This window comes from Daphnia pulicaria, chromosome 4 (genome assembly GCF_021234035.1).
Source record: "Daphnia pulicaria isolate SC F1-1A chromosome 4, SC_F0-13Bv2, whole genome shotgun sequence".
In the NCBI taxonomy this organism is placed as follows: Eukaryota; Metazoa; Arthropoda; class Branchiopoda; order Diplostraca; family Daphniidae; genus Daphnia; species Daphnia pulicaria.
Window position 1 is genome coordinate 10428889 of NC_060916.1, and position 24592 is coordinate 10453480.

Sequence of the window (24592 nt, forward strand, 5' to 3'; positions counted from 1 at the left end):
ATCATCAGCTGTTGCGGAGCGACGCTTCGTTACAATATCTTTGAGTTTGCTATAGACATTATAGGAGCAAATGTAGTTTTTTTTGTATAATCATACAAACGATGCGTTTTTTGTGTGGGTTTTGTATAATGACACCAAAAACGAAATTTAAAAAAAAAATTTAATTTTTTCAGCAAATGGGTTTTTGTATAATCATTAATCAATACAAAAACAACACAGTTTTTGTTTAGAAAACTCATTTACGTCATTTACGAGTATTAAGACCAACCATGAAATCAAACCCGGTAAAATCAGTAAATGAAAATAAATAAAATGGGGTTTTAACGGGTTTTCACTGATTAAAAAAAATTAACAGGCGATCTCTGACTCAACTGGACCGAAAACCCCTCTTTTTCCAGAGATAAATTGTGGATCGTAATACGGAAAGGGACTTTAAAAATCTGGAAGAATCGCAAGGCGATTCCGACGGAATAAAGGTCCAGAATATTATTTTTATCTTTCCTGAGATAATCGGTATTGGAATTCGTGAAATATCACGAAAATCCGATCAAATTTTTCTTTTCCGTCCACATCTCTTTTCACATTGTATTTGGCTTGCAAAAAAAACTTATCAATGTATAATTTAGCCCTTTCATTCCTTTTCCAAAATCCAAAAGGATTTTTAAAAATTCGTTCAGATATCTGAGATATCATTTTTGATACTCTGATTTCGACAAATTTTTGAGGCATTTCATTTTGCGTGGCCGTTTGCATTATATTTGTTTTTGCCCTTTTTCTATCCACTCCTTCACTTTTCCCCTATTTCCTATGTATAAAGTCCCATCTGTATCGATATACAAGCTCTTGATACATAGGAAAGAGGTAAAAACAAAGTTTAGAGTGGAAAGAAAAAAAAAAGAACAGTGTTTGCGTCAGATGTTGGGTCCAGATATGTAGGGAAGAAAAGCAAGATCTATGGGCATTCTTATAATGAAACCCAATTTTGGGTTTGACCAGTTGGGAATCCCCAATCCCAAAGAACAGGCGTAACGGTAAATAACCTACAACGACAAATGTGAATTAATACATACGTGGTAAAAACAACGCCTATAACTTGCACCATTTGGAAATGCGGCTTACATTGCTCTGAGAATAGCCAACCCTTAATATGAAATTATTTATTAACAAGGGGTTTCACTACTCTTCAATTCCTTTCCTGGTAGGGGACTCAAGAACACAATTAAGGCAGAGAGTGCACAACGCCTCCAACATGAAAAAGTCGTAAAAGAAACTGTCGGAAAAGTCCGAAGATTTACGAAATAAAATCACTTTTAACTTTATTAGGGGAAATGTTGAGTTATATTTACGTATTCGAATGCAATGGTATGTAAAGTTTCTAGTTGTTGAAATCATTGAGGATGTAGACTATAGAAGGTCCCGTCCATATGGAGTTCCTCCGCCAGTACGAATGCGTCCGAAATTCCAACATTGATGAAGACGCTGATGCAACTTCATCACCACGTTGAACATGACCGAAGTAAAATTGAGTGGTACAATCTCGAAGCATACTAAAATTTTCCAAAATCCATTTGAGATCAGCATTCAATCACCATTAAATGGGATTCTCATCTGCTTTCGCTGGCCAGCTTTGGATCTCTGCGAATTGTGAAGAATTTCATGAAAAATGAAATTCGTCCTCGGAAGTCTGAAATCACACATCACTGTTGAAAACACTTAACTAATAAGTTGAAAAAAATACGCAGCATATCTCAACGGAATAGTTAAAAATTTAAATTTAAATGATGTGCAAATTTGAATGAGGGCGCTTCCATAATGAAATGATTTTGTGAACTTCGCCGTGATTGTAATGACCATGTATCTCGTAGCCCCCATTCTCATTAATATTACAAAAGTTAGAAAACAATTTTTTCACTACTGTTTGCATCTCAACTGCAAATTTCAAGGAATAAACATAAATCAAATATAATATTCATAAACGAAATTTTGAATGGTTTAAATATGAAGCAACTCGCTTGCCAGAAACGAGGATGGACATAGTAAATGCGCACCGACTCCAAATAAACAAGGACTGTATCTACAGCAAGAATACCGGGTCGTACAAAAATCTTGGTGCTTCACTCATAGCATATCCAATTTATCCATATATGAGCTTCAACTCTTCTTCAGCTGCTGGCACCAGCCTACTTAAGGAAGTCTGCAACTGTTGCCAAACAGCACTTGGAAAGAGAATTGAGACGGGTGAGAGTACCATCCTTACCGTGTTCCCCACCATGTATTTCGAATGATCGTCTGTCAAATGACAAGAGCAATCTTCTGAGAGAGTTACATCAAGCAAAAACTTCATTTTGAACCAAGGGACTTAACTTCACTGCCAGCAACGCCATATTCTTCTTTTGAAAGAATACAACGAGTGCCACTTGTCGAGTACATTTATCCTCTTCAATGGTGGAGAGCGAAGCAACGAGATGGTCTTTTGACCACCATGCTCCCGGTTGTTAATTTTTTTTTTTTACATTTCAGCTACATCCGTCCCCAGTGAAAAAATGTTATCAAAAACTGGACATCGTATTACTCACAAAAGAAATCGTTTCATACCATATAGTGTAGATATGCTTCTCTTCCTCTTAACAAGAATGCCTAGGCAAACACTTAGAAATACAGTTTAGTTCTTTAAGTTCAATTTCAATTTGTGTTTATTTTTCACTGACTATTACTATAGTTTCAGTAATAATTAATAATAATTTTTTTCACGTTCAAATTAAATTTCTCTTTGGCTTTACGTCAGATGTTGTCTTCATTTTTCAATAAAAATTGACATTCGAACGATATATCTTGTTTATCGATATTATTTGTTGATAAATCGGTTATCATCAAATTCCGTTCTTATCAAGTTTGACTATGCTTCCCAACAACAGAAAAGATCCAAGAAAATATTTGAACGAAGTCCACAGAAAAACCAAAATATATAAAACCCCCAGGAGCCTCTTGACAGCCATCAAGAGGAAATGACTATTTAGAAAATAATGTTGATTGAAGCAAAGCGCAAAGCTTGATTTTCATGGTTTCCAAAACGAATATGAGATTTTTCGACTATGTATCATGGACGTTAATATAAAAAACTGGAAAACTATTAAGCAAATTGAGCGATTGAATCATCCCGATCTTCTCCCACCTTCCTCCTGCAGCACAAATTCATAAAATGCCATAGCCATTGATTTTCGGCATTGAATGAGAACAAATTACAAGAGCAAATTTCTTTGTCAGTTTTTGCATGAAACAATCAAATGGGTGACAATAATATTATTAGCATACTTGAAATCATGGTTGATTTCTTATAAGCCTCATCAGGCATGGTGACTTCCATCTGCGACCTTGATTTCTCTAACCCCACCTACCAAATTATATTAACACCATCTTTGCGGTCAGCCTATATTTAGTGGCAGCAGCTGAAGAACAGTTAAAGCTCTTATGAATATGCCATGAGTGAAGCACCAATATTTGTTCAACGATCCGGCGATCAACGATGATTATTTCATTATTTCCAAATGGGAAATCAAAATAATCTTAAAACTCAGGCAAACAAAGACAATTCAAGCATCTGGGCCCTTGTGGAGGGGGCTGGAAAAATTTTATTAAATACAGGTATTAATATTTGAAACTTACTATCTATATTCATGTCTTCCACATTTCTATCTTGGGAAATAAGTGGTGCAGGTGGGGTTTTGCAGCGGTTGCAGAATGCTCAATGCGCCAAATTGTAAGCCCCACATCCAAATTTCCGTCAGTTGTCTCAAGGGGCGAGGGAAAAAAACAGTTTTTCTTTATCTGTACCGCGAAGCAGTCGGCGCCCTCCTTTACGTTGCATAAATAAATAGACCAGATATCGCTTACGCCATCAGACGGGTATCTAAATACTGTCATAATCCAAATCAGTCTCACTGGAACGCTGTAACACAAATTTCACCTATCTCGTCAGCACTAACCACTATGGGTTCTGGCTCGGAGGGAGCCAAAGTGGACGCGTCAGCGACACCACCAAAAACTTAACCGGTGACCGAGACGACTGCCGTTCCACCTCCAGAGGTATATTTTTCCTGCATGGTTGCCCTGTAGCTTGGATCACCAAGAAGCATCCCAATACTGCACAATCGGCCAAGTCCATAGTTTTAGATCGAAGTCCATATTTTAGTAGTCCATTTTGGACTGTCCAAGTCCATAGTTTAGTAACACCCCAAGCATACTGCACTGCACGAAGGCACAAAATCTATCGTTTTCCTCTGCTGTCTTCAATAAAGCTTCTTGGGTGTGGAACAATTTAAGATACCGATTATGTGCGACAATCAGAGTGCAGTATTTATCTTACAATCCTGAACATTACAAACGTACAAAACATATCCTCATTAAATACCATTATACACTCGCTAAAAGGTTATTAAGGGTAAAATTTTAATATATTATTTTCTTACCGATGATCAACTAGCCGTTATTTACTAAACCCTTTCCTAGCCCAAAGATCCCAAAGTGGGTTAAAGAATTGAAGTCAGAAAATTCACTTGCAGCGTAGTTATTAGACCTTCCCAGTCCATCTCATTCCTTGGAATCAAAGTTGATGCCAACCTGAAATGGAAAGAGCACCTAAGGACGAAATGTGCTTCGGTTAAGAGAGCTCTGTATGCAGTGAACAGTTGCCTACGTCAAACTTTTGGCTCTGACCTTCAAGCGTCTCCATTTCTATATAACACAACGGTGGAGCCAATTCTTACTTCTGGGTGCTCTGTCTGGCTAACAGTCCTCAAAACCAAAGCCATTGCGAAGGCCCTCAGATCTTTCCAGCGGTCAGCTGCACGCCTTATAACCAAATGCTTTAAGACTGCTCCAACTGAAGCTCTCTTAGTCCTGGCGAAACTGCTACCTCTTGACTTTAAACTGCTGAGATTAGCCAGTATGAGTTTCTTGGCTACCAATGACGATGCAAGTTTTGCTCCTTCAGCCACTAAAATACTAGCTAATCGTATTCCAGTGGTATTCATCTCGCAAAAACCGGCAATTGCCGGATCAGTTAATCTTGCTGACCATCCACCGTGGTCCATCAAATTTTTCTTAATCAGAGGAGATTTTTTATCAGTGTCCCTCTGCACCAGCTACCCTTCGGTTTGCAATTTTCTTCTCTAACAAAGGTGGAATCACAAGTTTCTGTTCAGTCTTATCTGACCATTCAGGGATTTTATACGTTCCCAATTCCTCTCTTCTCCACGGATCTTCTTCCCAAGTTGCCACTTGCCCTGCACTCACCAAAGCAATGGAAGCTATTGATTGCCTCGGACAAAATTAAAATCGTTCGAAATATTTTTTTCAGTTAAACATCTTCCCATTATTTTCCAACCCGCTACTGGCCTATTTCCACAGGAGGCCGCTGTCCTTGCCAGGGTCTTAGCTTTACGTTCCGCACTGAATTTTTTTACTTCCGCAAACCCGTCCTCTCCTATCATGCAGCTAGCCAGTTTCTGGACTGATTTCTTTTTGTCTTCTACTACTGATACTGGTACTATGAAGTGTCGGAACTCACTTAAGTTCCTGATAAATGCCAGCATCAGTCAGTCCTGGAACGCGGAGTGGAGATCTTCGGCAAACGGCTCTGCGACACGTCTGTTTTTTCCCACTATCGCGTCAAGCAATACTAATACTTCCTTATTCCCAAGCTCAAACTACGCCCTGCTACAATTAATCTCTGGTCACTGTACTCTGAACAACCGCCAGCATCGTTTTAGCTTTTCCGCCACACCAGCTTGCAAATGCGGTAATGCAAATGAAACAACCACCCACTTTCTATTTGAATACACGCTATTTGCCCGCCTGAGACTCCTTCTAAATGAATTGGTAGAGGCCAACAAAGGCTGTTGGCCACCTCCACTTTTAGAGTTTCCAACATCCACCAAACTCTGGAAATCCCTCATAACGTACATTTTTGCCACTAAACGCCTTGAACTAAAGCGTGCTGTTCGAACTTTCTCAGTTGTTCTACCTCGAGGAAGTGTTTGGATCCACCTGAAATTCTCTGCTGCTAATTCTACTTGGCCTACATCAGTCATCCCAGCTATTGCTCCGATGCCCGAATTTTTTCCTTAAAAACCCCACTAGGTCACCGGCAACAGCCTGCAGGAAACGTAGTTGGTGTCCGCTGGTTTCTTGTTCCCTTCTTACAGACTGGTGCTTTCAATGGAGGAATTCTGGTGTCCAGCCTAACTACTTGTACTACTTGTGGCTGTAACTACATTGCTCCCCATAAAAGTTTTTTCTCCAAATCCCGTAGAATCAAACATTTCTGAATCCTCAAAGAACCTAAATGATAGAAAAATTGTCGTTAGTACGAGGTTTTCAAGATTGGAAGGGGGTAAGGACTGGCTGATGTTTACTAACAAATTTCCTGCCCTTGCATGGCATTTTCATAAAATTGTGATGTCCAACCAAGAGAATAGAGTTTACTTATTATGCTTACTATTACGACGACAAGAATTAATCAAGCCCAAGTCTCCGTGCCCCAGTATAAGTAATTTAAGTAAAAACTATAAAGACTTGTCTTAAAAATTGTTTAGGCTGCTAAAAATATGCGAGACGCCCGAGTTCAGGGGTATGGAATATCTCTCAATAGCCTACCCTTGCTAAAGTGCCGATCAAGTTGCAAATCCTCCTCTGCCTGGAGCTTGCTGGGAGTTGCCAGAGAATTTCAGGCTAAATTTTTAAAATTTAATTTTAACTTTTATTACGCAGACAGCACAGTCTGAAACTAAAACGTAAATATTTTTAATCAAAATTATTAGCCCATTCATGGGCATGGAGAGAATAAAGTAGTAGTAGGAGGAATGATATATTGATGGTATTTATTTATCTTTTTAATGAATAGGTGGTGGCTGGAATGGAGGCAGAGATGAAGGTTCTGAAGGGAGTGATGGAGGCGAGGCTGTGCCACATTGGATTTGCTCTATCTGCAACACTCCAAACCCTCATGGCCACATCCAGTGTGTTCTGCAAAACAATCAGAAGACTTAACAGAAAAGAAAAAAAACATCTTCAAAGCTGTCAAAAAGACCAAAATACAGACGAAAATACTCGCTGCTGCTGCCTCAGCTTCTGCTGCTGCTGCCTCAGCTGCTGCAGCTTCTGCTGCTGCCTCGGCTGCCTCATCAAATCTTTCTGATGAAGAAGATTGTGAGCCAAATTATAGTGAGTAAAATTATGATGATTTTTCTGCCGTGACACCTGCCAGCAACCCAAATGATGATACAGAGCCTATAAACTGCACAGAAGGTTCAGATTACAATATTATTTTTAAATTAATATTGTTTATGTTTTTGTTTTCTTTATTTTCAGCTTCCCGGGATATTCAACGTAATACAGAAAACTGAGATCGGAATGCCAAACGATGCGATAGATGCTCTCGTGACTTGATTTGCGGATGGTGCCATGGACATGGAAGCAATTAGTGCACAAAGCTGGCCTTAAGAAAATTTAAATTTTTCAAAATTCTGTTTATACCCTGACAGCTACGTAACTCCTTTTTTTCTTGCTTGATTCTGTCATCTTTTTCGTGTTTATTTTTCGATGTGTTTTTGAATCGATGGTTCGTAAAGCCGAAAGAGTTTACACGAGTATTAATTGATTCCGACGACGTGACTAGAAACCAGTGTCTCCTATCTTTTTTTTTACCCAATAGTTACGATACTAAAAGTAACTGTCCCCCAAAAAAGTTAAGTTAACAGTATCCGAAATACCGAAAAAAATGCTCCGATAGAAGATAGTATCTGGAAAAAACAGTCAAGATACGATAAAAATAAGATATTTCCGAATTGTTATGGTGGGCTAAAGATAAGATAAGTTAAGATAAAATATAAGTTATGTTTTGGCAAAAAAAATAGCAAAAAAAAAGGAAAAAGAACATTTGAGTAAATAAATTGTTGAATTTATGCATTTTATTGCACGACAATTAAGCAACACAACATTACAAGCATTACTTTTAATTTACACTGATGAACTTCTGCATTGCTTTGCACGACAAACCAGTCATACCTGACTAACGTGAGTGATAAAACTGATAATTTGCTATTCCAACAGCAAGTCAGCAACTCAACAACAGGGAGATAAAAAAAACACTGCTGCTGTATTTAGATTATATAGTATAAAACGAATAGCAATATTGCCTGGTAAGTGTAGGGCACAACAAAAAAATTGTAAATACTTAGGCCCTACTGGATTTATTGGGATGAATTTGCAAATACTAGATCACAGATCACACGCAATGTGATGAAAAATAATTCAGAGACCAAAATCACCCTTTTCGCATTTTGCCTTAAGACCCTAAGGGCGAAAGAGGGTTGTAGTCAGCAGCCGTAGGCAGTACGAAAAGGGTGATTTTGGTGATTTTGGTGAGCGTCGTCTACAAATTCATCACAAATTAAGCACCGCCCATCAAAAATGGCTGAGAGCCCGTTTTTTACATGGGAGGCGCTTATTTGAACTTTGAATTAGAAATACACATAGTTAAGTTCATTTTAAAAATATTTAAAAAATACCATGAGAATCAGCGTAAAAAGCTGATTCTAACCAGGTATGTTTAAAAGAAATCGAAATTTCATGCAACGACCCTATTACTTGAACTGAAGACTTTGAGTTTCTATTCATTTAAATACATTCAAAGTAAGAATTAATTTAACTGCAGTAAGTTTTTTAAAAATGAAACGCTACATGTCTAATCTTTATCGAAAAAAATAAAGGCCAATTTCCAAGTGAAAATGGTCTCCAAGGGATGAGGATGACCCAACGACCGACGAGTAGGGAGGCAGAAGCATATTGGCATCTCTGTTTTTGTTTGATCACGTGATCTTAAGAACCGCCCTTCCAAAGTTCCAAGATCGACGCCTTATTACTTCACAAGTTCATCAATCTATTTAGTCTGCTAGAAGTCGTCCCGCGGTAAAGACCCACAGTTGAAGAGCTGCTGATACGAAATAGATATTTCTCGTAAGTTTTATGTTTTATTAATTGTGATATCTGTGATTCTTTTTAAAATTCAATATAAATTCATTGTATTATATTAGGCTAAGTTTGTCCATGGATATACTGAATTATGATATTGTTGTTGACTAACAGTGCAATAAACTCTCATTTATAGGCTATAAAACAAATATTGACCTCACAAGCTGAAAAATGAAAATAGGAAAGCAGACAAGTGAAAAAGAACAGAGTAAAAATAAAAATTGACTTTCTTATTTGGTCCATTATTGCTGAGGATTATGTTTGTTATTTACAATCTAGGTGGACAAGAAGGTGCTGATCAACAAGAAGCCACAGGAATGAAGCAAACACAACCTCCTGCTCAAGAAATAGGTGGACAAGAAGGTGCTGAACCCCAAGCAAGTGAGCATGCATGCCTCATGCAACAGTGCCCTGCATTCAAATTTGCCATCCAGCCAAACTACAATGGAGCAAGTTTCTCTTCTCCTTGTAAGATCATTCTATAATACTTATCTTTCTGTTACAGTATTTTTATATTCTATCTAATTTCATAGGTAGTACATGCGAAGGTGCTATAGATTCCTGCATTCTACCATTATTGGCTGCCGTTCCATCATTCGATCCAAATTCATCTTGTCGTTTGTCGCAGCTTCTGGATACTATCGGACTCTCGCACTACGCAGGTAAAACTCCCTTTTTTTTACTGCATCTGTCTCACTGTCACCTGTTTGTAATTGTGATCTGGTTTTTATTTCTTCGTTCAGAAATTTTTATCAAGAACCACGTCGATCTGGACATGTTCAAAACTTTGACGGACGAGGATTTCACCACACTCGGAATCCGTTCGTTTGGTGCAAGGAAGATAATGGTCAATGCCATTCAAGGTATAAATCTGTTTTCCTCTGCATCAATCCGAGTCAATCAATTAATAACACATTTTTTATTTTATTTTTGTTTTATTTGAAGGTGGCGGTGGATTCGGAGGAGGTAGTGGAGCTGGCGCGCCCTCCGCCCCTATTTGCTTTACAATCAGTCGCTATTGCCCATATTGTCGCACCACTACAGAATTCCAAGGACTAGCCCACCATTTATCGCAGCTTCTGGAGGCTCTCGGACTCTCGCACCATAATGGTAAAACTATTTTATTTATTGCATCATGTCTCACCTATTTGTAATTCTGTTCTGGTTTTTATTTCTTTGTTCAGAGATTTTTGTCGAGAATGAAATCAATCTGGACATGTTTAAAACTTTGACGGACGAGGATTTCACCACACTCGGAATCCGTTCGTTTGGTGCAAGGAAGATAATGCTCGCTGCTATTCAAGGTATAAATCTGTTTCCCCCTTCATCAATGCGAGTCAATCGATTTATAGCACTTTTTTTTATTTCTTCAATTAGAGTTGAACCGCTAATCGCTAGCGTTGGTGGTGGCGGTGGATGAGGTCGGCCTTACCTGATCGGCGGTTGGTTTTCTTATCCTTGATTCTTTTCTAATTTAGAAAGTACTTCCTCGATGAATAGAAACCCTACCTCGTGCTTTTCTCGTATTGTGTACACGGATTTCGTTATTTTCATTTCATATTCATCCACTGTGACTGCGAATCTTTTCTGTAATAATTTAACGTGAAACTTTTGAAATTGTTTAAAAAATACCAGTGTCGATTGCCGACTTCTGGATTTCAATAAAAAAAAATTTTTTAAAGAAGTGATTTGATTTTTTACCGATAGAGGACAGTGGTTTAAACTTTGGAATTTGTTTCTGGATATCAGCTGAAATAGCAGAGTTTTTCAAATCATAATGGCATTTCGACAATGAGAAAAAATTACGAAAAGTTGTAAGCCGGTTTAAAATTTATGATTCATTTGTGTTTTTACAAAATTAGTTTGCATTTGATCTGTTTCTGTTGCAGATATTAAAGCTATTGAATCTGAGTGGTAGGTCATGTATTTATTTACAATATTGTTGTAATTTGAATTACCATGTTTCAAGTGTTACAAACAGGTTTAAGCAACCAGCATCATACTTCCTGAAATTGACTAGGACTGTCCGTAAGACCGATCAGGACATATTTATCACAACTCATTTACTAAAAAAGTCTTTTTATGCAGCATGAACCCAGATCGGAAAATTTGTGGTTTGAGGGGAGTGAGCAATAAGGCATGAGATATGGCCATAATCGAACAATTGCAGATGTACTGAGTTTAAGGCCAAGCGTAATGAATCAGGTAAAGTCATCCGCCCAGCCCCTTATTCCATCTGGCTGTGGGTGTGCAACCTAACCTTCACTGGTTCTGAAATGTCAAGAGTGGTATGTAATGTTTTACTACTTTACCATTTCTTTGTCATTGATCAAATACCTTCTTTCATCTGATGTTTTTAGGTTAGCCGAACAGCACCCAAAAAATAGCGCTAGCGGTCATCTAGTCTTGCCACCACCGGTGACTTGGACAGCTATGAATCCTCAGATCAAAAATTCAGCGACGGTTACGAAATCGAAAAGGACGGAGCCTTGGTTCGTGATCTGCTAGACCATCGATTGCGAATGGAGTCGATAGTAGATCACGAAGGCACGCCTCATTAAACGAATCTGGGGAGAATTGTTCAAAGTGATAAACTGCTGTGCTCCGACGTCATTATCCAGGTATTGAATTCAATCAAGTGATTAATTGTAGGTATACATAATACATTACAGTAAATGTTTGATTCGAAAGGATTTGGACGCCCGTGATCCTATGGGAACTCGCTGCAAGCAAGTTGAGGCTCATATTCACAAAGAAAAAAGACACAAGCAGTTGTTTTTCGTGCTCAACAAGTAACAACAATAACAACAACAATTATCCCCCTCCTCCTCCAGCCACTACTGCTGCTTCCAGCAATCTGCCAATGGTTATCCTTCATAGAGGATCGACATCGACTACCATCGTCACCGCCACCGTTGGCTCCAGGTCAACACAACGTTCATTTGAATGTCAATTCCGGTGAAATGGTCAGCCTCCAGATGAGCCACGGTCAAGTTCATGTGCTTCCCGGTACTCCACTTTTTGTTCTAGAATTGGCATGTCTCCCGTGCGCATTGTTGCATATTTAATGCCCCCCCCCCCCCTACCTCCGTGTGTCAAGTTGTTATCGTCCTCCACACGACAACAACAGGATTGGGTGCTGTCTGCGACGCACACGGAATGGGGAGAAAGTGACATTGGATTTTTAGAGGATAGTGAGGAGGAGACTCGACCAACTCAGTCCATGATTTAATGCTGATATTTATGTTTTGTTTGTTAAACCGTTGGCTGCCATCCGTTTTATCCTCATGCTCTTCATGTTGGCCCCTGTTGTACGGGTCCGCACTGTTCGGTTTACGTGCCGTGGGGTCGAGCTTGTTGTACCAGCCCAAGATTCGCCGTTAAGCGCTGTTAGGCAGTGCACCATAGGGACTTCCCCCTTGTCGATACGGTGATGGGTTCTAGAGGGCGTGCAATCCCATCTTCTCCCACATGTTCTCCCATCACTGTGTCAGCCAGGACTTGTCAGCGATGGCAAGTCCCACCTTGGTCGTGGATCCTGAAGACGCGACACGTAGATATAGTAGAAAGCAACCTATAGATTGTATGGGGTGGAAGCCATTGGGTTAACTATATGCTTGCTTATAATTAAAGGATAGAGTAAGTTTAAAATTATTTTGTGTAAAAAACTGGTGGAATTGGATAAAATTGGAGATGGGAAAAATAAAAATACAACACTAAATTAAAATTTTGTTAATAATCACTTTTTTCAATGGGGTTCATTCCTGACCGACTACCTTGGATAGCTATCAAGTTTATTTAAGAAAATTAAGTCGTAAATAAGTCAATTACTTGTTTTCCATGTCCCAGATTCAAAACTTTTTAAATTCTTGATAGGATGACACTCCAAGATTTATTCTTCACGTAAATCAAAATTGATTTCTGTTTTCCACTGAAGATTGATAGTTTATCTCGCCTTTTTCTAGTCACGCAAAAATTTATCTTCTAAGAGGATTACAAAATTCTGCCTTTGGTTTACGAGACCATATCGCTCTACACTAAGCTATAAAAAGGCATGCAATCCCCAATCAGTTTTTAATATTATCAATTGTAATTCATTTGTTAATTGTGTCCTTCATTTTATTCACAGTCCTTTATTTTTTAATAACATTCAACACAGAATTGCAGAATTGAACCCCATTTTTTTAGAATCCATGCGCGTCGCTTAGAGAGCGGGACTGTGTATCCTGTAAATGTCAGCAGCATTGAAAGAAAGAACTCTATTTTTTTCTGGAAACAATAAAAATAGGCGATATATCTCTCCTCTTATTTTCTTATAAATGCAATTCACTGTGAAATGTTTTCGTCATGCAGAGATTCTGGTGAAGATGTTGCTGGATGTTACCTACGTAGATGTAATTTCCGGTAATTTCCGTTTGTTGTCGTCAAGGGCCATATGCGTGTATTTCTGGGGTGTGAAGCACGGTCAAAGTTTTAGTCTGGGAGCTGGGTGACCAAAAAATGTTTTTTGTTTAGCAAAAGGTTTGAGGCTAAAAGATGGTTAGGGGGGGGGGGTATGACACACACGAAAAGCCAAGTCTGTCGACTGGCGGCCGGGGCGTTCAAGCGTGACGCGATCCCGAAGTCGGCGGGAACCGTAAAAAAATCCACTTTTTTTAGCAAGCCCAAATTTTCCCTAGAAAGCAAGTTAACATTATGTTGATCAATAATCCCGCAAGACAGACGTCAAATTACGGGACTATAATACCAACAGACCATCTTAAAAATTAATAAAACCGTAAATTTTTTCATTTTAGTTTAGAAAATCCAATTTTTACATTAAAAAATAGAGCAACATTTGATTTATAATAATCCCGGTAGACAGACGTCGATGTCTGAGCCCTTGGGGGCACCAGACGTCGGTGTGTAACGGTTTTTCACGAACTTTCAGTCGTTATTTGATACCGGCAACGCTGTTTCGGATACCGGCAATGCTGTATCAAAGGCGCTTATTTTTAAATAGCTTGCGTTTCTGAAGGATAATAATGACTAGAAATTCATTAAAACTGGTTGTTTAACACTTATAAATTAGTTGAGTTATTGGATTACATGTTTAATTAATAATTAGCTGCTAAGGCAGCATAAAAACGATATGGTGGCAGCATAAAAACGATATGGTGGCAGCATTTTTCACGGCGTCAGTGCTGATGTTGCGTTTCCAGTTTCTTTTTCTTTCACACCGGAATTTTTGGTTTGCGTTCTGAACGGCGGAAGCGAAGAAAGAAAAAAGCCCATCTGATGCCGTGGAACAGATGCGCATTGGTCAGAGAGGACAGTTAGTATGCTGCTGCTTGCCCCATCTCGCCTAGCTCTAAAGTTCTGGCAGTTGCTGGAATTGTCTAGCCCCACATCCGGCAGTATCCGAGAGACGACGACTGTGACCCGTTCCGTGCCAATCGACACGTATCTAACACACGAGAAAAAGGAGAAGATCTGCGCTCGTATTTGTGTCTGCCGTGCGTGCGTTTGTGTTCCTGTGTGCTTTTCTTTTTCTTTGTTCGTTGTTTATTATCATTCAACCCGCCGTTTTATTTAAAGAAAATGTTGTCATTTCTTGTCACGGCCATTGTGACGATGACGATGGGACTGTTAGCCATCTGGGATAGTGTGAGGCGTCATCAGCGGCGACGGCGGGAACGAGATCGTATTAAACCAAGTCCCGGCCGCCGCCAGAAACGACCCACCAGCAGCCGTTGTGCTCGTCGTCGACTGGACTAAGCGTAATAGCAACAACAAGTTGCAGGACATTTATATCGTGGGCTTTTTGGCGCTGAGCGAACACGAGATCGAAGCCCATCAGACGACTAGAAATAAAAATAAAAAGATTCAACACAATAACGAGAATGAAAGGCTGAACAGGAAATTCCGCCGAGAAGAATTCCTTTCAGATACGATTCCCTTCAGAGTCATCGGCCAATTCGACCTGTTTCAATTTTCTTGGGGGCCAGCCAAGAAAATACAATTTCATTTTTTTTTAATCAGTCGATCTATCTCATCTCTTTTTCCCTATCCATTGTCGATGTGTCTGGTAGTAATACCTTGCGCAATAATAATAAGAAGAGCCAGTCAGCCAGCAGTGTTGCTGGTTGGATTATTGTTATTAGATGGATGCTGCAACCTGCAACAAAAGAAACCGTTTGCGACCTTTGGCGCCCGTTTCGACTATTTTTATGAAAGGGTGTGTCTGATTTGATCACACGCCACTCGCAAAATTGACGGTTAGGAGCGACGACACGTCAACTCGTTTAGTACCATACTGCCGGTCCGCTTGTCCCTCCTTCCTTGTTGCCTTCCAATGGGAAGGTAACAAATTGGCCATTGCCAACTAACCAATGGACCAGCATGTAGTCCTCCTCTTTCCTATTTTTTGAGCTTTCAGAATAGAAAAAAACAGACAGACAAAAGGAGAACGGCCCTAATATAACAGTCAAATAGCAGAGATCTGGTCGGGATATATATCTACTGAAAACAAAAAAGATGTTTCCCTTATAATCATTCTTTAGATATTTATTCCCAGCGACTATCTGGATGTCGTGTATTTTTTTCGCTTATTGTTTTCAATGAAGCTGGTCGGTTGCTGTTGTTTGCCATTGTGTAGACGTACTGGAGAATTTATTGAAAATCTGATTGATGCCACACACGATGAAACTCCTCGGATGCGCGAGTTATATATGCCGGCAGCAACTTTCACCAGCATCGTTCACGACAACGATGGCAATCAATCTTTTATTTCCAGACTATTGAAACACCGCCTAAGAGGAACGTTGTTCTGAGGGTCGACTGATGGTGATGTCGCTAATTATGTATCGATAAGATGGGAGGCTATGTCCAACAAACGTTGCAGCGGTTATGACAAGAAGCCCCCCAGTGGGTGTGTTGATTACTAAAACTGAAATTGACAATTGGGGGGGGGGGGGGTCTATAAAAACATGCGGACATACTATGTGGGCAAGTAGTCCAATTATTGCTGGACAGTGGAGCGACGTTGCCTCGTAGTTTCAACGATAACGTGCGAATTCCGTTATGGTCAGAGAGTCACACTTTGCTCCCTATACTTTACTTTAGGTCACACAAGGTCTGGAGTACTCTGGACTTTACTTTTGAACATGATGCCTACGGTTTGATGGAAGATCGAAAAGTAAGGTTTAATTAATTGATTACCAAAAGGGGTTTCGTAACTAAAATATCTCATCAACTAGTTCGTCTACAACCTGATGGTTTGTGGCAAAAATCACAACGCTTGCCACTGTGCGAATTCATTTTGGAATCGCCAGCGCCTGTGGACGATGTCGCCAAATTAGCGCACATCCTAGGTAAAGTGATTTTAATGAAATTTATAGGGTATTACATAGCCTGATGTTATCCACGCTGCAAGAAAAGAAAGGCCAAAGAAGTTGCTGGAATCTGCCAAACACCGCGAGTCGATTACTACCTTATTGTCGACATTGGTTTCATCTTTGGAAGGCGCTGCCTTTCTTATGACGGCCCATGATCGAATTTGATTGTTATTTGAAGTTGACCTGTTAGATATCCTTGTGGAACAGGAACAGAAGGATGTTTTCTTTCATCCAACTGTCCAGCGCTACCTTCAAGTCAGCTCAAAAGAAGGTTGAATTTGGTCGTTCTAATCAATCAATATTTGTAATTTTTTTGCGCTGTATAGGCCGGAGGTTGATAATTGCTTGCCGACAAGCCGCTTTGAACAGATAACGACGGGCAAAAATTGGGGAAGAAAATTAATAAAAGAAAGGATAAAGAAAGGAGCGGGAATTATTTTTGACCAGCATCAGCAGCACATCAGTGACGAGGCTCTGATGCATGTCGAAAGGAAGAGGAAGAAGCTGCAGTGCTGCACAAGAGCCTTGCTGAAGACTCGTATATACGTGAGAAGGAAAAAAGATGAAATAAATATTTTATATCTATTCTCTGATTCTCTCTCGTTTCGATAAAGACCACTCTTGAAAACTATCCTGCTTTATCTGTGACTGTGATTTTGAATACAAGTTTTGGCGCCGACGTTTTCAAAGCAAATCTGGCAACCCCCAATGCGTCCCCCTGGTACTTTACTAAGACACCCCTGTGTTCTGATCGTTTGTTTTGCTCCAGTCCAACACTTCGAATTTGTTTAATTTATGGCCGATTAAGATCCCAATTTGAATACTACTAAACTAACATTCTGTGTTGAGAATACAGTACTTTGGTGAGTCCCAAACATTTCATACTTGTTGCTTAAACTTCTCATTTAAAGTTATCATCAGTTATAGTATATAACAGTGTTGGCAGTTATTCTTTCGCGCTCATTCATGGTCATTATATCCACTCCTACCAATATTTGCTTTTCATCAACAGGTACAGCATCTGGTCTTGAACCCATAATTCAATATGGGAATGTTCACAGAAAGTCCTTTGTTTGATGATCCTAGCCTACCAACAGGTTGGCACCGTAAAGTTGTACAGCGCCAGACAGGAGCCACAGCAGGGCAATGGGATGTCTATGTGTACAAGTAATGAAATAATTAATCTTTTATCTCTGTTTTCTGAAAAATTTATTTTATTTTTGGTTTAGCCCAGAGGGAAAGAAGTTTCGTTCTCGCAATGAGTTACGAACACATTTCAACCAGATTGGGTCAACAATGAATTCTGAAGATTTTGACTTTTCAGTTAAAGGGAAAGGTCATCATAATAAAGGTAAGAGTCCAACAAAAAAAAATGAAGCTGAAAATAGCAAAGAAAACCAGGTTAGCAAAAAGTCTCTTACACCTGTCAGTAGCAAGCGTAATATTTCTAAAGTAAATATTACACCTATTGAGAGGCCAAAACGAGAATTAAGGAAGCGTTTGCGTAGTAAGCATGAAGAAGAGCCACTTCCAGAGCAAGAAGAAGAAGAAGAAGAAGAAAGCATCCATGAAGAAATTGAGGATAAAGAAGTCAGTAATGTAAAACTTAAAGTAAAAGTTGGTTACACTGCCACTGGTGCAATGATAAGACCTTCTACAAATGGGGGCCGGAAGAAAAAGCGAAGATTTAGAAATATGCATGTGAAGAAAAACAAAACTGAAACAAAGTATGTTCCAAAGGCTTCTGGTTCTCCCACCAAGAGAGTCAGTCCTATTGCAACAGCATCTGCTACAAACAACACAATCATGGATGAATATACAGAAACTGCCACCCCAAGAACTAGGCAAACAACTAAGAAAAATCGAAGAAACAAAACAACAGAACCAGTCGCTGGACCATCAGGTCTTCAGAAAGTTAAACGAAGCCCCAGACGTGTCCTTAAACGAAAAGGAGGAGCTATCCCTGTAGGAGACGGAGTGGACGATTCCGAAGAGGACGACGAGGAAGATTTGGATTATGTTTGTAGTCTCTATCCGAACAAAGATACTTCTGATATTGCTGATGCGGATATTGAGACTGCTGGTCCTGAGACGTCTGAGGAGACTTCTGACCCTCTACAGATCAACGAAGAAGATGTTAGAGCTGCAAACGGTGAAACCAATGGCACTGAAAACCATCAGTCATACAGCGAACGTTTAGCCTCCCCAAATGATGTGGTTGATCCGCTTCTTTATACAGCTTCAGGGGAAACGTATCCTGTCACGCATACGGTTAACATTGATAAAATTGTCCATCATGAAGACACTGAAATCAGCGATGACCATATGCAAGTAGTCGTAATAGGCGATTCGGTGGATGTGCATAATTATGCCAAACCTCACTTGCAATGAAAACGCAAGACTTACAGCATTCTTTTAAAACTGAGCATTAGAAAACTCATAGTTTTTAACGGAAAAACGAGTTGATTTTCAAGGACTTTCAAATTTTCATGATCATCTCACAAGATCACGTCAAGTGTTCATTCTTCCCCCGTAACTTTTCAATTTTTTGACGATTTTTTTTTTTGCATTCGGTACTCGATTGATTATGTCAGCCTTCTATGGTATGGGAACACAAATAATTATCTTACTAACAAGTTTTCCAAGTAGGTAGACACAAGACTTGTACCCACATTCGCTATTTGTTGTGTACTCCATCCTTACATTTTAAAATGAGAAAGTCTACCAACAACTCACTCCACGAGTTCTATCGTCGTGTGTGCTTGTATGTGTAAACAGTTGATACATTACATGATGAAAAGTCCTGCCACAGCAATGCCTATCTTTGTCTCTTTCATTGTTTACAATAGTTAAATATTTGTTAGTGTGAAAATAATCTTAATATATAACTGTTTGTTACTAATATTGATGTTGGTAAAAGAAAATCATCTCTGCTCTCCCCATTGCAGATGGACCTGCAGCGTCGGGGGAGGCGAGCGGCGGGGGGGAGCAGAGGAAAACCAAAATCAGAGTACCTAACAGCAGCAACAATCTAACACAAAGTATACTTTTGCCTCTTTATTTAAGTTGAAATGTTTATATTGCGTGGTTTTAAGTCAAAACAGTTGCTTAGCAAACGAATTCATGACAGTTCTTGAACCTCATGCCATTTTAGGCAGCGCGAAGAAGGTGACATTAAAACGCAAACTGGACGAGCATACAGTACGAACGCCAGTAGTGGCTAGGCCAAAAGTAGCTGCTTCAAAGAAACTAATCAAAAACTACAAAACAGCTATTCTGGACAAAGTAGAGACAGAAACGGAAGCTATTCCCGTGGAAGGAAACAATAAAACTAGTGCCTACTTTTCTGTGCCTTTTGACGTTTTACCCAAAAGCAAAGATCCGCGATTGCCAATTGAATGGGAGCCACCTCAATCTCCTTACAACTTCATACAAGAGTACCTATTTCGAGATCCTTGGCAGTTACTAGTTGCCACTATCTTTCTGAACAAAACCAACGGTTTAGTTTTTTTTAAAGCTTTTAGTGTTATTTAATCTCATGTTTCATTTTCTTATTTTTAGGAAAAGCTGCTACCCCGTTAATCTGGGAGTTCCTAAAGCGCTGGACGACAGCCGAAGTTGCACGGCAAGCCGATTGGAAAGTATGAATTTGTTTAATCACCATGCTCATGCAATTATATCCGCAAGAGAGGCTCGTTTTCAAAGGAATTTACCTTTCTTTTAATGTTATAAAGTTGGCCAATATTTATGTTACTGTTGTTAAATATTGTTAGGAAATAGCAGATCTTATGAATCCGTTAGGACTACATGAGCTTCGAGCCAAACGTATTGTCAGAATGTCAGGTAGGCCTACAGCAATTATAACTCCAGTTAATATTCACTTATTTTGTGTATGACATTTTTGGTTGTTGTGTAGAAGACTATTTGAAAGGAGATTGGGTGAAACCTTCAGATTTGTATGGTATCAGTAAGTACGGGTCAGATTCGTACCGTATATTTTGTCTTGGAGAGTGGAAAGAAGGTTGTCAAATATTTAAATAATTTAATTTCCTGCATCAAATATCTTATGTTCATCCTTTTTGCTTTCAAGTCCGACCTACCGATATTATGCTGAAAATTTACCAAGATTGGTTGTTTACTAATTGGAAAGCTCTAAAATTAACTGAGAAATGTAGCGGATAAAAAAAATGCGAATTCTTTTTTCATTGGTTCCACCGTGGAACTTCCACGTATGAAAAGCGCAGCTATCAACAGTCATTTTTGGTTTTTCACGTTTTCTGCGTCAATAATCGGAAATTTTAACATGCTGGCTGGATTAGCCTACAAATAAACTCTGAAAAATGTCTAGCTGTTTTTTTGTTTTCAGTATTCGTACCGTAAAAAAGGCGTAAAAATATGGAAAAATTACTAAGGGGGAAATAATCTTCTCTGAAATCGATTTTAGTTGTACGTATAATATTTCCTGTGAGATTCAAGACATAAACAAACTAGGCCTAGTTAAAAAAATCAATGCAAAACTTAAAAGTTGAAAAATTCAACTTTGTAAGGTACTTTAACAGTTAGAAGTTAGAACATCTAGCGGAAATTTCCAAAATTAGAAATCACCCATTATAAATATTTTAAAAATCATATTCAACAATCACATGAATTCCCAGGTTTATAAACAAAGTAATTATGAAATTAGATGGGTGGAAATCGATCAGGTTAAGAAAATATTTTCTTTTTACGACTCGCGCCTATCTGAAAAATGCAAAAATGAATAAAACGTTTTCTATTTTAGTTCGACGAATAGTCATCAGAGGGCTTGCAGACAACTACAACTTCAATTCATAGTCCAGCTAAAAAAAAGTGCTGATACTTCTGACGGGCCTTACAATATTTTGCTTCTTCCGAGTTCTGAAGTTTATATTTATTTATGGTATGGAGTCCGATGGCCGAATCGCCTCTATTTTCTATTAAGGAGGCAAAAAACACTATTTGTAAGCACACATTTTTGTGTCAAACGTGAATACGTGATCCAGGAAATTAAAGACAAGAACTTTGTACCCCACTTGATTTAACATCATATTTAACTAAGCATCCTTGTGACTTCCAATGTAGTATGTTATATTGTTTACCATTATTCGTCCCTGTTTATACCAGAAATCTTCGACGTTTAAATTAAAAACAATAAGTTGATTCTATGCATTTTTAATAATTCTATCTATTGCAGATATTTTTCGTAAATTCTGGATTTACCTGTGGATTTTCTGGATTGTGCTTGTTGTGTTTCTTTTGTATTACCTGAGAGGTCCACTCAAAATCTCAGATACACTTGCAATGGGTTAGTGTTTTCCTTCATAAATTACCAAATAAAATAAAAAAATACTAAGTTAAGCCATGATTTTCAGCAACAATGTTCCTGAGCACTTTGACTCCCAAGTTCTATGTTGCACTAACTGGAACATCTTCACTTATTTCTGGACTGATATTGGTAAACCTTCCAAAACCTTAAATTTGATATATTTGGTTCTAGTCAGTTTTTAGAAAATAACCAGTTATTGCAATTGCTTTGTAGATATTTGAATGGTGGTATTTCCGAAAATATGGAACTTCTTTTATTGAACAAGTATCCCTTAATCATCTAAGTCCATGGCTAGGGGGTGGTGAATCTAATAGCAGTGAGCCATCTACTCCAAGCACCAACAACAATACTCCTCAAGCTACTGTACCAGGTAATAAACAAATTGTATTAAGTTTATTCTAGTGGCTAAATTTGTTTCTAGAATGCAAGGTATGGAGGAATCCATTGAATCTCTTACGTGGAGGGGAATATCAGAGATTTACTTCCAGTACTGGAAAGGATCCCTTGACATACTATGATATGAACCTCTCTGCACAAGATCATCAGACGTACTTTACGTGTGAAGCTGATGCCGGCAAGCAAGATTATGAGAGTAAGTGCTATGCAATTAAGAAGTAACAATCAAGTTACATTTTTTAAATGAAAAATTAAGGTCAGTTTTAGATACATTCAATATCAATAAAACTTTTGTGCTTATAGTTATGGCCACTGCCTGGAGGGAACGAAATCCTGCTGCTAGAGTGAGTGCGGCCAAAGAGGCATTAGTTCTTAATCCAGAATGCGCTCCAGCCCTTCTTTTGTTGGCAGAGGAAGATGCTTCCACTGTTTTTGAAGCAGAACAACTATTAAAACAGGCTTTGAAAGCTGCCGAAGCATCGTACCGTAAATCTCAACAGAACCAACACCAAGGATCCTTAGCAGAAGGATTACACCGTAAATTGGCACCCCTAATATTTATGTTTTCCATATTTCATTTTGGATTTTTTGTTTAAGGACGAGATACTAATGTATTGATATGTGTAAAACGGCGCCTGGCCATGTGTGCAAGGAAGTTAGGTAAATTGAAGGAGGCTGTGAAAATGTTTCGCGATGTAAGTGTAGTTTTTTTTTTAATTGGGACTACTTTCTTTACACCGATTAATTAATTTCCTTTTAATATCAGTTAACGAAGGAAGTTACACCTATTCTCTCTATGCTTAACATTCATGAGAATCTTTTAGAGGCTCTCCTAGAAATGCAAGCCTACGCTGACGTCCAGGCCGTCTTAGCGCGCTATGATGACATTACACTACCGAAAAGTGCCACGATATGTTACACAGCAGCTTTGCTTAAAGCCAGAGCTGTGGCTGACAAGTGAATTTGATAGAAACTAGTGCAACAGAACTTTGTATTAAAGGTTTCACATTTTTACTCCTGCAGGTTTTCTCCTGATTTGGCTAGTAAACGAGGATTAACCCCATCGGAAATGTCAGCTGTCGAAGCCATACATCGAGCTGTTGAGTTCAATCCTCACGTACCAAAGGTATGCAAGCAACAGTTTTTTTTTTTTTTAAATTGATTGAATGTATTCTGTTTTGATTAATTTTCCTGCGTTCAGTATTTGTTAGAAACAAAGCCATTGTGTTTGCCGCCCGAACACATCCTTAAACGGGGGGACTCGGAAGCTGTGGCGTATGCATTTTTCCATCTATCCCATTGGAAAAGAGTAGAAGGCGCACTGCATTTGCTACACTGCACATGGGAAGGAACTTTTCGCATGATCCCGTACCCATTGGAGAAGGGTCATCTGTTCTATCCCTATCCTAGCTGTACTGAATGTGCCGATAGGGAACTTCTTCCAGGTATTTACATCTAAAATTAACTCTTTGACTGATCATATTTAATAACTGTTGGTGAACATATTTGCAGCTTTTCACGAAGTTAGTGTTTATCCGAAAAAAGAGCTACCGTTCTTCATACTTTTTACTGCCGGGCTGTGCTCTTTTACTGCTCTCTTAGCCCTTCTCACCCATCATTATCCAGAACCGATGGGATACATCGCTCGCACTGTAAGTTTCTTTCAATGTGTGTTGACCATTTTATAATCTACTTTTACCTTAGGTCATCAACGGGGTTTCGCTGCCATTGCTCTATGTTCTGGGAAAATTGGAAGCTTTCTGTCCGTCGAGTCTCCTGCAGCATTTGTCGCGTGTCTAAATATTGCAGAGATCTCAACCGTTTGGCGACTGTTCGAAAATCTTCTTGTTTCAAACCTCTTTTCTGTTTCACGGAGTACTTACATTTTTCGCCCAACGCTACTCTCTATTTTTTTGTTGTTGTTTATGTTCATACGAGAGGGTACTCAACCCTCATTAGCTTGGAAGCAAGAGAATTATTTTTCATATATGTCCACGGGAAACAGTTGTAATCTTCCTGTAATGTTTTCAACCTGCTTTATCGAGACACGTCAACTAACTTCTGTTTCTTTTGACCTTCATACTTGACCTTTACTGCTCGTCCCTTTCTTTCATCCGTTCAAATCACGTTAAATCAGTCAGAACGAAATTTTTGTTTTGATTTCCTTGCACTTTTAGTACATCACGTCTATATTCTTCCTTTGATGCTTATCTGGGTTTTCTGTTAGATGTGATGGGGTTTTTGGCATTGCCATCCGGTATGATGTCGATTAGTATAGTGCTTGCTAAACTGTGAACACTTCGAACTTTAAGGGCTCCTTGCATCCGTGTTCTTTATGGCGTACCGTTCTGTACATTTGTGTTCATGTAAATGTGTCTCCTCGGTGTCATTTTAAGGATCAGTCGTTTCTGACTGCTGGTTCGGAATATATCAATTAACGCTACAT

General features: G+C 39.0%; 3 protein-coding genes across 4 annotated transcripts; all 3 read left to right on the forward strand.

Annotated features, from left to right (window-relative positions):
• The first annotated feature begins 8940 nt into the window (after window positions 1–8940).
• On the forward strand, window positions 8941–10711 carry LOC124335976. The gene is made up of 8 exons (XM_046789480.1): window positions 8941–9015; window positions 9167–9238; window positions 9310–9498; window positions 9564–9692; window positions 9774–9893; window positions 9976–10140; window positions 10215–10334; window positions 10408–10711. The coding sequence occupies exons 2-8, from the start codon at window positions 9202–9204 to the stop codon at window positions 10419–10421; spliced, it is 774 nt and encodes a 257-aa protein (XP_046645436.1). The 5' UTR covers window positions 8941–9015; window positions 9167–9201; the 3' UTR covers window positions 10422–10711.
• A 6400-nt stretch (window positions 10712–17111) lies between these two features.
• On the forward strand, window positions 17112–20749 carry LOC124337865 (methyl-CpG-binding domain protein 4-like). 2 transcript variants are annotated; one of them, XM_046791879.1, is made up of 9 exons: window positions 17112–17269; window positions 17419–17573; window positions 17636–17757; window positions 19355–19447; window positions 19561–19905; window positions 19968–20047; window positions 20180–20249; window positions 20323–20427; window positions 20497–20749. In XM_046791879.1, the coding sequence occupies exons 2-9, from the start codon at window positions 17452–17454 to the stop codon at window positions 20586–20588; spliced, it is 1029 nt and encodes a 342-aa protein (XP_046647835.1). In that variant the 5' UTR covers window positions 17112–17269; window positions 17419–17451; the 3' UTR covers window positions 20589–20749. The 2 variants fall into 2 exon arrangements, with proteins under 2 accessions (XP_046647835.1, XP_046647834.1); XM_046791878.1 differs by lacking the exons at window positions 19355–19447; window positions 19561–19905; window positions 19968–20047; ... (1 more) ...; window positions 20323–20427; window positions 20497–20749 and having other exon boundaries at window positions 17636–19217.
• A 496-nt stretch (window positions 20750–21245) lies between these two features.
• Window positions 21246–24589, forward strand: LOC124337864 (protein ST7 homolog). Its single transcript, XM_046791877.1, has 12 exons — window positions 21246–21385; window positions 21619–21729; window positions 21797–21879; window positions 21964–22120; window positions 22172–22342; window positions 22450–22683; window positions 22744–22841; window positions 22913–23103; window positions 23170–23272; window positions 23348–23591; window positions 23659–23798; window positions 23851–24589. Exons 1-12 carry the CDS (start codon window positions 21322–21324, stop codon window positions 23944–23946), a joined length of 1692 nt encoding a protein of 563 aa, XP_046647833.1. The 5' UTR covers window positions 21246–21321; the 3' UTR covers window positions 23947–24589.
• The last annotated feature ends 3 nt before the right edge of the window (window positions 24590–24592 follow it).